Source organism: Canis lupus, chromosome 31, assembly GCF_003254725.2.
Source record: "Canis lupus dingo isolate Sandy chromosome 31, ASM325472v2, whole genome shotgun sequence".
In the NCBI taxonomy this organism is placed as follows: domain Eukaryota; kingdom Metazoa; phylum Chordata; class Mammalia; order Carnivora; family Canidae; genus Canis; species Canis lupus.
Window position 1 is genome coordinate 26,032,007 of NC_064273.1, and position 12,505 is coordinate 26,044,511.

Genomic DNA, 12,505 nt, shown 5'->3' on the forward strand with positions numbered 1-12,505 from the left:
GAAAATTAGACCTATCGACATATTATTTATAAGAAAATCACTACAGGGACTCCTCAGTAGGGGCTTAGCAGTTAAGCATCTGCCTTTGGCTCATGGCATGAGCCTAGTCTGGGGATCAAGTCCTGCATCAGGCTCCCTGCGAGGAGCCTGCATCTCCCTCTGTCTATCTCTCTGCCTCTCTCTCTCTCTGTGCCTCTCATGAATAAATAAATAAATAAATAAATAAATAAATAAATAAATAAATAAACAAACAAATAAATAAATCATTTAAAAAAAGAAAATCACTACAAATATGAAAAAAGTTCACACACAAAGTGTGTGTGCGTCTAAGAGAAAATTTTGAGGGATATTAAAAATATCATGCAATGAATGAAAATTATAATAGAGTGTACCAAAATTTGTGAGATGCAAATATAACAGTGCTTGAAGGGAAATTTATAGCAGTTGATTTTATACTAAAAAAGAAGAAAGTTCTCAAATCAGTAATCCAAGATTCCTCCAAAATAATCAGCAAAGAAGTACAAAAAAGGGAAGGGGGAAATAATACAGCTAATGGCTGGAATAGATATAATTTAAGATAGAAGACAGAGGGAAAAAATGAAGCCAAATACTGATTCTATGAAAATTTCAATTAAATTGTTAAACCTATAGCAAGACTTACAAAGAAACAAAAGAAGATACATTTACCAATAATAGGAATAAAATAGAGATATCACTATAGACCCTACAATCATCTCAAAAACCAATAATGGAACACAGGGTACAATACGCTCACAAATTTGACAACTTAGATGAAATAAATAGACTTGTTCCTTAACAGGCAGAACATTGCCAAAAACTTGCTCAGAAAGAAACGTATCATCTGAATAGCCTCATAACTCATGGGAAAGTACATTTTGTGATTAACATCTTTCCAAAAAAAGAAAGAAAACTCTCAATTCATATAATTTCACTAGTAAATTTCACCAAATATGAAAGGAAGAAGTAATACTAGTTATATGGGATCTCTCCAGAAAGAGGGGGGAAGAGTGAGCTCTGCGTGACCCCTCCTGAAGGAAGAAAGCATGACAACATCTTCCCATGGATACCTCCAGAATCTGCTTCATTCTTTTCCCCTTATCTAGCTATGTATCATTACTACTTTGCTATACACACAAGTATATGCTGAGTCCCATGCATCCTTCTAGCAAATTTCCAAAAATGTGGTCAGTCTTGGGGACCTCCAACATAATATGACCTTCTGAAAGAGGCAAAAGTATAGACAGATTGAAGAATCAGTTATTTATAGGATTTAGGAGTATGAGAAAGGCTTGATTACAAAGGGGTTTTGAAAAAGCATGAAGGACTTCTGTACTGTTTTCCAGAATGGCTGCACCAGTTTGCATTCCCACCAAGCATTTAAGAGAGTTTCCCTTTCTCCACATCCTCACAAACACTTCTTGTTTCCTGAGGTGGTAATTTTAGCTATTCTGATAAGTGTGAGGTGATAACTGCTTGTAGTTTTGATTTGTATTTCCCTCATGTGAATGATGTTGAGCATCTTTTCTTGCCCTTTGCAACACTGTGGATGGAGCTAGAGTGCATTACGCTAAGTGAAACAAGTCAACCGGAGAAACACAAATACCGTGTGATTTAACTCATATGTGGAATTCAAGAAACTAAACAAATGAACATGGGGACAAACCATAAAACAGACTTAACTATCGAGAACAAACTGAGGGTTGCTGGAGGAGAGGTGGGCAGGGGATAGGTTAAATGCATGATGGGTATTAAGAAGGGCACTTATAATGCACACTGAATGTTGTAGCTAAGTGATGAATCATTGAATTCTACTCCTGAAACTGATATTACACTATATGTTAACTGGAATTTAAATAAAAATTTGAAACTTCAAGGAAGAAAGAAGCATGAAGGATTTTGCAGGGAGAGTGATGGCACTATTTTCTATCTTCATTTTGATGGTTGTACCACAACACTATGCATTTTTCAAAACCACAGAGCTACACACCAAGGGAGGGAATTTTTCTGTCTATAATTTAAAAATAAAACATAAAAAAAGATTTGGGGAGGCTTGGAGTTTTGCAGATGATGGCTTGTGAAAGGAAAAGGTGTGCAGAATATTTATCATGAGCTAAGTAACTGTAAACTAAAAGACAAATATTACCTCATTTAGTCTAAAAACTCCCATCAACAGAGACATAATAGAACCAGTAGAGCAATTGAAATAGAAATAGCAAAAGAATATCTGTAGAAAACAGGCAATTGCAATGTTTCTTAGAATCAAACAAATACAAAACATTTTTTAATAAAATAAATTCTGGGAAGCTTGGGTGCTTCAGTCAGTTAAGCATCCCACTCCTGATCTTGGCTCAGGTCATGATCTGAGGGTTCTGGGATGGAGCGCACATCAGACTCCATGCAGGAAGTTTACTTGAGATTCATTCTCTCCCTCTGCCCTCCCCCTCTCATTTCCACACATGTGCTCTCTCTCTCTCACTCTCTCTCTAAAGTAAATAAATAAATCTTTAAAAATAAATTTTAAAATTCCATTATTTGTAATAAATAAAAAGAAACAAGGTTTTTATTTCAGGTTTGCCAAATTTATTAGGGAACACAGAAATAGAATGATGCATAAAAATTATCAAGGCAGGATCAGTGACAAATAAAAGGAGGTAAGTGGGTTCACAAGATGAATATCACATTCTAGCTTTTCATAAGCAAAGGTTGAGAATAAAAAACTATGGGTTTTAGATCCAGACAGGGGCCACTAGATTGTCGGGCAATTTGCAAATCAGAGTTGCTTCAACCTAATGTAGGAACACAAGGACATGGTCTTCAAGGCTGGTGAATAGTGATGTTACATGTGTGAAAGAGAAAAGTCTCCCATGGCATCCTCAATAGTAATAGCCAAAGCCAGAGCCGCACCCGTAGCCACAGCCACAGAGAGAGCGGGAGCCATACCCATAGCCACAGCCATAGCCACAGCCCAGTCTGCGGAAACCACAGCCATAGCTGGAGCCATAGCCACAGCCGCAGCCCAGGCCTCCATAGCCACAGCCTCCATAGCCATAGCCTCTATAACTGCAGCCTCCACAGCCGCAGCCTCCATAATAGTTTCCGTAGTAGCTGCCACACATGGTGATGGTTGTTGAAGTTGTGCTTAGGTAGAAAAGGAGTGGAGAACTGTCACTTCAGTATGGACAATACCCCTGCAGAGGGCCTTTATATATCCTCAGAGTGGATGGAATCCACCACACAGGTCATGCCACTGGCCGATCTCATGACTGATCTAATTAGTTTGTTGTTTCTCAACCAAAAGTTAAAACCTCAGAGGAATTAAAGAAGTTTGTTTTATTTGGTGACTCAGGACTCCCCCAAACAATTCAATGTCAATAATGAGGGGAGATAGTCATACATACAAATCCCTGTATTACACTAAATCTCACTTAACCTCAGAAACATGCATAGTTTCAAGAAGCATTTGCTGAAGGCCAATTTTGGCTTGCTTTTGGCACACACAAAAAATCTATACTTTTTTCCTGTATTTCCAGAAACCAATAGCACTCATTTTGACCTATGAGTTTTGCCTCTACCTTGTTTCAAAACGTTTCTTCCTCTTCGGTGTTTCAGTGGTCTCTCCACCTCTGAAAGGACACAGCACAGAATATCACAATGCCGCTCAACTCTGGAATATAATTAACAAAGGGCCAGCTTATTCACATGTCTTGAAGAACCAGCCTGAGCCGATTGCATTTCTGGTTTTTCACTTATGCAAATTATTGTTTTATTTTTTTATGCCTAATTCTTCTTCAGGACACTAAAAATAGTTTATCCTTGGTAGTGCAATTTCTGTTTAGAACCTACCACCAGAAGAGTAATAATAATAATAGATCTACTCTATTGAGATGTCTATCAATTGCCATTTTCAATTGATACCATTTTTTAGCTTTTGGGTAATTGAAGAATTTTTGCCAGTTACATATTTATGGGCTTTACTATATCTGAAATGTCAGTGCTTCCCAATTTTATTTTTTTGTAATTCCTCAGTAGTTAACAGGGAGAACTTTTCACATTTGAGGTTGCACAATTATCAGATAATATTCTGACTGATATTTTTTAATCTTCAGATACTTGATTTTGCCCATCATACAAAGGAAAATTCATTTTTAAAGACCTACAATGTTAAAATAGATAATGTATTTTTAATCAGGCACCTATATTTAATCAGGAACTCTCTTAAATAATCATTGTTTTTTGTTTGTTTTGTTTTGTTTTTGTCTTTGTTTTTACTTAATTGTTTTCACTTTGACAATCCAGGCTATTAGGAGGTACAGAAAAACCAAGAGAATCTTGTTATTGTCTTAAAACAACTAGATTTTATGTCTTTGGGAAGATTCAGAAAGGAGATATGATTATGCACATAAATCCATAATCAATGACCAAGGTGGTCACAATAAAATGATGTTCTGAATTGAAAGACTGTTAGTGCATATCTCCTCATATAACCTTAAAGCATAACCAAATAATATAAGATTGGGTTATCCAGTAGGAAGAGGGTTCAAAATTGGAAATCATTCATACTTCAGTTAACTTTTCTCTGGAATTCAGTACCCAAGGTCTTTGTATTTAATTCATTCAGTTCATCTGCTTTGATAGGTAATTCAAATTAGTCAAGGGAATATAGCCTCTAAATAGAACAGAGCAATGTTTTTCTACTAATAATCAGGTTAAACAAAATCACTTACCCATTTACCATGCATTTTTTATGTATTTTCTATTTATTTTTGTTGGTAAGTATATTTCCATAAACTAGAGACATTATTATTTTTTTTTTAACTAGAGACATTATTATGATTTTTAGCCCCTCCTTCAGTGAGATAATAAGTGTTAGAAAATCTCAACTACATCAAATATTTGTTTCAAATTATCATACTTTGGATGTCATCAAGAAGTTCATTCAACTGAGAATTATTTTTTATGAACATCAGTTGAAATAATGTGATTGACATTTTTATTAGACTTAAGTTCTATACATTGAATAAATTCATGTGTAAATTATATTGGTTAATGAAATAATTATTTAGCAAGTAGTTTTGCAACTAGTTAAAATGATCGTGGAAGATTTCATCTGTCCCATAACTGTCGACATCTGGGAGCAGAATGGTACATTTATTACAACTGATCGACCTACATTGACACATTATTATCATCAAAGTCTATAGTTTAAATTGGGGTTCACTCTTGATGTTATGCATTCTATGATTTTTGACAAATTTATAATATTATGTAGCCATCATTGTAGTATCATTTAGAATAATCTCACTGCCCTAAAAATCCTCCATGTTCTGCCTATGTATATACAATGGCATTCCTTTTTTTGTTAAGTATTACTGCCCTAATGCTCTAAAATATAATTAATGCTATTTATCTCTCATGAAAAACACAGTAAACAATAAACAAATCATTCTACAACAAAATACCCTTGAGTTTCCCAAGGTAACTCCTTAACTTACTATTCGTCTTCATAGAAAGTTCAAAAATGTATTTCTAAGATTACGACTTCCACTCTCATGTTCTTTCCCTCAAATGTTTATACTGTTGACCCACCACTCCGTTAAAAGTGCACTTGTCATGTTTTTCCAAATATAAATATGGTTTGTTTCTCTGTATTCATTTTACTAGAGCTCTGAAAATTCAGTTGAACTCTTCTTTCTTGACAGATTCTCTCTCTCAGAATGTGATACACTGTACTTGCTCACTTCTTTTGCCTCCAACTTCACCTTTCCAGGAATTTTTGTATGATCTTCTCCATAATTTGACCCCAAAATCAGAGCGTTATTTTTGTCCTCCCTATGTTCTTTATCTTCACCCTTTTACAAATGTCTAGTCAACTGTTTACTTACTTGATTATTCAATTTTTCTCATAAATACCCATCAGAAATTTAACATTCCCCAGTCCATGACCCCTCATGACACCAAATATATTATCTTCCAATATCTCAATCTTGTGACTCAAGAAAAATTAAATTACAGCCTTCCCCTGAAACATACCTACATAGATTTCCCATTGCATTTAGAATATTCCACAATAAACTATCCTCTCTGACATCATCTCCTACAATTTTCTTTCTAATTTTCCATATTCCAAACACCATGGCTCTTCAGCATCTCAGACCAAGTTGTCTTCCTCCTTAAGATTTTTGCCATACTCCTGACCCCTCTTTCTGGAAATTGTAGCCAGAATGCTTAAATCCTTCTATTCATTCAGATTTCAATGAAAGTGCCATCTCTAATGGCTGAGTAATATTCCATTGTATACATAAACCACATCTTCTTTATCCATTCATCTTTTGATGGACACCGAGGCTCCTTCCACAGTTTGGCTATTGCCATTAGAAATGACAAATACCCACCATTTGCTTCAATGTGGATGGAACTGGAGGGTATTATGCTGAGTGAAATAAGTCAATCAAAGAAGGACAAACATTATATGGTCTCATTCATTTGGGGAATATAAATAATAGTGAAAGGGAATAGAAGGGAAGGGAGATGAAATGGGTAGGAAATATCAGAAAGGGAGAAAGAACATGAAGACTCCTAACTCTGGGAAACGAACTAGGGGTGGTGGAAGGGGAGGAGGGCGGGGGGTGGGGGTGAATGGGTGACGGGCACTGAGGGGGGCACTTGATGGGTTGAGCACTGGGTGTTATTCTGTATGTTGGTAAATTGAACACCAATAAAAAATAAATTTATTATTAAAAAAAAAAGAAAGTGCCATCTCCTCAGATATGTCTTCTCTTATTGACTACTCAATTTAAAATTAACTCCACCAAGTAACAAATAACTCATTCAACTCATTGGTTTTTATTGTTTTTCAAGTACTCATTCTTATCAGAATTTAATATATTTATTTCAGAATTTAATTGCCTATTGTGTGTTTGTCACTGTCTTCCCTCTACCCTCATCAGGAATTTAAGTTTCTTGAAAATAAAGACTATGTCTATCTTTTCATTTCTCTTACCAATATGCTTAAAGTGTATGCCATGGAGTGGGTTCATCATAAAAACATAAGTTAAAAAATGAAAAAAAATCAACAAAATAAAATAGCTTTCTAAACTAAGACTTCTGGTAGAGTACAATTTTCCTCTTTATGTCTAAGGCCCATAAAGATAAATGGCACAAATTCAGCTGTATAAAAAGAAGACAACTCTGCCATTTACAAAAACAATGATCAAACTGGAGGACATTATGCTGAGATAAGACAAAGAAAAATACCATATGGTATCACTCATGTGTGGAAACTAAAACAAAAACAAAAACAAAAGGCAATTTCACAGAAACAGACAATATAACGGGTTGCCAGGGGCTGGGAAAAGGGGAAAATGGTATGATGTGGTGCAAAGGATGCAAATTTTCAGTTATAAGAATAAGTTGGGAGGAACTAATATACAACATGGTGATTATAGTTAGTAACAGTTGTATGCTTGAAAATTTTTGATTGAAGATTTTATGCACTTATGCACTCTTACTGTTGTTGAAAACCAACCTCTGTGATCCAGAGGTGAAATATAACATGAACACAGAGTTTGGGGGTTAAGAGGAAGAAAAGAGGGGTCCCTGGGTGGTTCAGCTGGTTAAGTGTCTGCCTTTAGCCCAAGTCATGATCTCAGGGTCCTGGGATTGAACCCTGTATGGGCTCCTTGCTCAGCAGGGAGTCTACTTCTCCCTCTTTTTTTGCTCCTCACCACTGCTTGAACTGTCTCTCAAATACATAAATGAAATCTTTAAACAAAATAAGAGGAACAATAGCTCTATTATTTTGCCAAGCAAAGGAGGCTGCAATAGACTAATGCCTTCAGAACTGCAGACCCACCGGGAGTAACAGGCTGAGGGGTTTTGTAGGAAAATACAGGATCTGGGTGGTTCCTATAGGAATCTGGTGGTTGCTGCCAGCTGCTCACATAGTAACATAACTTTGAGGTGGTTTTATGACTAGTGCTGGCGCTGGCCTTACTGAGTCCACACTGAGGTCAGTGAAATGTCAATTTTGACATGGAATTTCTGGAACAAAGGATTCTACAGAAAAACAAGTGAAGGCAAAGGAGAAGCTCCACATTTTAAATTCCAGTTTTAAGTCAAGCCTTGCTGAAGCACGTGTGTCCATCTGAATGTCCATCCATCTTTATATTTCTATAATGATTTCATTGCTGCCACACACACATAAAAAAAGTTAATGATGTAAGGTGATAGACATGCTAGTTATCTTGATCTTGATAATCACTCCACAATGAATATGTATGTCAAATCATGTACACTTTAAATGTATACCATTATATTTGTCAATTATTCCTCAGTAAAGATTAGAAAAAGGAATCACCTATCATATCTTTAAAAAATCAAATCAATGGTTACCAGATGAGAGGTGGGTAAAACAGGTGATGGAAATTAAGGAGTGCACTTGTGATGAACTCTGAGTCATGTATGGAAGAATTGAATCACTATATTGTACACCTAACACCTAAAACTTTTGTTACACTTTATGTTAACTCACTGGGATTTAAATAAAAACTTAAAAAATTTTCAAATCAAATCAACAACAATAATAATAACAGAGATGAGGTTTGCATTGCTCATAAGATCTCATGGAAGCTGGGTTCTTAAGTAAGCAAACACTGTGTAATTAAGAAATACTTTTTTTTATAGGTACATGACTTTACAGCAAAAGAGTCCTGAATATACTGGCTTTAAAGAATTCTTCAGATTTTTTTAAAATATCAGTTTGTTTGGAAATGAGTCAATCCTTCCTGTGGTCTTCTCACATACCACTCAGGTTGTATAAAAGGCCCTGTACAGATTATGAAATTCAAACTCAAGGAACTGATTCTGCTCCTCAACTGAACCTTCCACTCCTGACACCATGTGCTACTATGGCAACTATTACGGCGGCCTGGGCTACGGCTATGGTGGCCTGGGTTGTGGCTATGGCTATGGCTGTGGTGGCTATGGTTATGCCTGCTGCCGTCCATGCTGCTTTGGAAGATACTGGTATTCTGGCTTCTACTGATCTATTCTAGTTTGCTGATCCCTTGGGTAGTTCCTGTTGTCATTTATATAAGGATTCTTTATTATGTTAGTATTATTTTCTATCTTAACACTAATATCTAAATCTAGGCCAATTATGATAAAAGAATCACCAACTCATTAACTATCTAGAATATTCAACGCTTTTGTGGGGTAAAAAAAAAATCCATTCATTTTTTTTATGTTTGCACAAATCCAATCTTGGGAAAATTCTGATTTTATGTATCATTTGTTATTTTTTCATTAAATATAAGTTAATTTGCAAGTGTATAGTATGTTTTTTTCATATATCCATTCATCTTCATCACTTCTGAGTGTCAGAATCTGTGTGTTCGTGTGTGTGTGTGTGTGTGTGTGTGTATAGCTGCATAGCTGCTATTTTTCTATCAGCTGAAGTATGCTCCAAAGACATGAATTCATTGGCACTTGAAGGGACAAAGGCTTCATTCTGAGAAATTCAACAGCTTGCAAGAGAAAGCCTTAAGCGTGGCTGAAATGGATGCAGAGCGTATACCGACAGCCATCTTCTAGAGTTTACTCTTTGCACCACTCAGGTGCAGGCATATCTCCTGTTATGGTCAATTTCTTCTATCACCACTTCTTAAAGACAATAGCTGCTCATGAATTCTCAAAAACAAAGCCAAATTACACAGCAGCAAAAAGATTAATCAGACAAGCTAAAGTCCCTTTTTAGCTACAAATTGGTTTCTAAGCAGTAATTGACACTCATCATCTCTGCCCTTTATTACCATTCTACATTGCCTTCATGGTTTGCTGGTGCCTCTGCTGGTCTAGGTAGCTAAAACTTTATCCCTGAGAAGTCTGAATCCTCAGTTCTTTTGTCCTTGTACAGTAGAGTAGTTCTTTGGAAATGGAGTAAGCCCCAATAGGTCCTGTAAATTTCTGACATGTACTTTCAAACTCTCACTAGAGAGCAGAACTATATGTCTTCATAGTAATCATTACTGTGATTAATTTCTCTGCTGATCTACTGGTATGTGGAGCGCACTGTTATCAGGTAGTCTTTTTTATTCATTAAGTGGGTCCCAGGGAGTGATGGTGAAAGTGAACAATTTTCTTTGAAAGGTTTTGGGGTTTTTTTCAAATCTATATATTCCAGATCTTAGGAACAGGGTCTCATTGGTTAAAAGTATATTCTACATTGTAAAGACAATACCAAATCGCATAGAGTATTATCCTTAGCTCATTCATTAGCTGCATTTTAAGAAACCATTTCAGCTAGCTAATGTGATATGTGCTAAGATGAACAGATCTCATGGTCATGGGTGCATTATTTCATCTTCTTATCAGAGATTGTCTTAGTCCAAAGCAATGTTATGCAAGACTTTTTTTTTTAAATTCATAATAGAGAGAGAGAGAGAGAGAGGCAGAGACACAGGCAGAGGGAAAAGCAGGCTCCATGCCGGGAGCCCGCCGCGGGACTTGATCCCTGGAGTCCAGGATCACGCCCTGGGCTGAAGGCCCCGTTAAACCGCTGAGCCACCCAAGGATTCCCAAGACTTTTTGATCATAAATAAGCCACTACATATCTCAGATATTGGTGATGCTCATGTCACTGTGGACAGTAAAGGCAAACTCATACCCAAATAACTATCACTCCTATTAAATAGCAACTTCCATCTGTATGGAAGGAGTCTGATAAAATCAAATTGCCATCAAGAGCTGCCATCTTCTAAGTGTGGTGTCCCATTGAAGGCTCAGTGAAATCTTTTGCTTTCAGATTGAATATTCCAACTTCAATATTCTCTGCACTATGGTAATTCTATTTTTGAGCTCGTTTGTGCATGTGCTGGAATTGCAGATGACAGAAGCTGTTAGGCACTTCCTGGCTGAGTCATTGTCCACCTGGTTGTTTTGTACAACCTTCTCTGATGCTGATGCACTATAGTGAAAATTGACATCAAACACAAACATCTACATAATTTTATCCACTCTGGTACAATTCCTTCTCAGATCTCTTTATTTAAGCATACTCTTTCCAACCCCTGAACAACTCACCCTACTATTAATAACTGTCCAGATGTCTTTGTATGTTCTTAGCTCAGACCACATCTCTCTCCACATAAAATTAATGATTGGACATACTGCATGAAACTTCCATCTACTGGGATGTTTTCCTTACTATTCTTTCTCAAAGCAATTCTTACTGCAACAGCAGTCTGTTTTCAGGTTAACTTCAACCTATTGAGAAGACCTATCCACAAACCATGCCTGAGTATATTCTTGCTCTGCCATTTAGTCATCAGAACACCCATGAGGTTATAGCAGTGAGCTTATAGAAAGTCTTTAGTGCTACAGGTAGGCATTAGGCTAGATAAGGCTTTAGGCAGATAACAAATGGAACTCATTCATGACCTTTGCACCTGCTCTAACTAACTCTGAATCTACATTACCACTTAACATTAGATTCCGGCTGCTAGGTCTACCAAAATTTATGGCTTGGTGGATCTGAGAGTACCCAGTCATGAAGGTCAGCACACATCGTCATTTGATATTGCACAGTGACAGATGTTTAGTCTCTGCCTGGTTCCATTAGTAACCTAGATGCTTCCTTTTGAGCTGTGAATATATTTTACCACACTATGGCCTTGCTCCAGAAATCCGGCAGTCTGTGCTGCAACTCACACATGGGGGTTTGCCAAAAACTGAATTCTGCAAGAAGAACAATAATGAATCAAGTGTGTATATGATGGATATCCCAATTCCTACATCCTTTAAGTCTTTAATGGTGGCAATAATCTCGGTCATTCTATGCTGTGATGGTTAATTTTATGTGTTAACTTGACTGAGCTAATGGATTCTCAGATAGCTAGTAAAATATTATTTCTGGATGTGTCTGTGAGGGTATTTCTAGATGAGATTAACATTTGAGTTCATAAACTAAATAGAGAAGGTCACTCTCACCAATGTGAGTACCCTCCAATTGGTACCCTCCAATCTGTTAAGGGCATAAACAGAACAAAAAAAGAATCAGGAAAAGGACAAATTTTCTCTCTACGGGAACCAGAACATGCTCTCTTCTCCTGCCCTCAGACATAGACACTCCTGGTTCTCAAAGCCTCCAGACTCAAATTGAATTACACCACTGGCTTTCCTGATTCTCCAGCTTGTAGATGGCAGACTATGGGATTTCTCAGCCTCCATAACTGGTGACACAATTCCTATATGAAACCTTCCTTTCTCTATATATATTTTTTCAGGGTCTTCCACTTGAGCATTCCTACTTAATTTATTGGTAGGGAACCATGTAAACGTTCAGTTAGCTTCTATCCATGCTATTTATACCCACAAGACTGCAGAAATGATTACAACATGGATTTATGCATTAGTCCCATTTTGAGACATAGTTGGACCAGAATTTTGATTGACATCTGGTCTTTGTGTGCCTCCAATGTAATAAGAG

At 36.7% G+C, this 12,505-nt stretch overlaps 2 protein-coding genes across 2 annotated transcripts; one reads left to right on the top strand and one right to left on the bottom strand.

Moving 5' to 3' along the window:
• Positions 1–2,894: 2,894 nt before the first annotated feature.
• Positions 2,895–3,137, bottom strand: LOC112661638 (keratin-associated protein 6-1-like). The gene has a single exon (XM_025449727.3). It carries the CDS (start codon positions 3,135–3,137, stop codon positions 2,895–2,897), a length of 243 nt encoding a protein of 80 aa, XP_025305512.3.
• A 5,780-nt stretch (positions 3,138–8,917) lies between these two features.
• On the top strand, positions 8,918–9,064 carry LOC112661572 (keratin-associated protein 20-2-like). Its single transcript, XM_025449633.2, has one exon. The coding sequence runs from the start codon at positions 8,918–8,920 to the stop codon at positions 9,062–9,064; it is 147 nt and encodes a 48-aa protein (XP_025305418.1).
• Positions 9,065–12,505: the final 3,441 nt, after the last annotated feature.

What these genes read in the sequence shown, in the direction of transcription:
- LOC112661638 (XM_025449727.3), bottom strand. Translation starts at nt 3,137, where the DNA reads ATGTGTGGCAGCTACTACGGAAACTATTATGGAGGCTGCGGCTGTGGA.
- LOC112661572 (XM_025449633.2), top strand. Translation starts at nt 8,918, where the DNA reads ATGTGCTACTATGGCAACTATTACGGCGGCCTGGGCTACGGCTATGGT.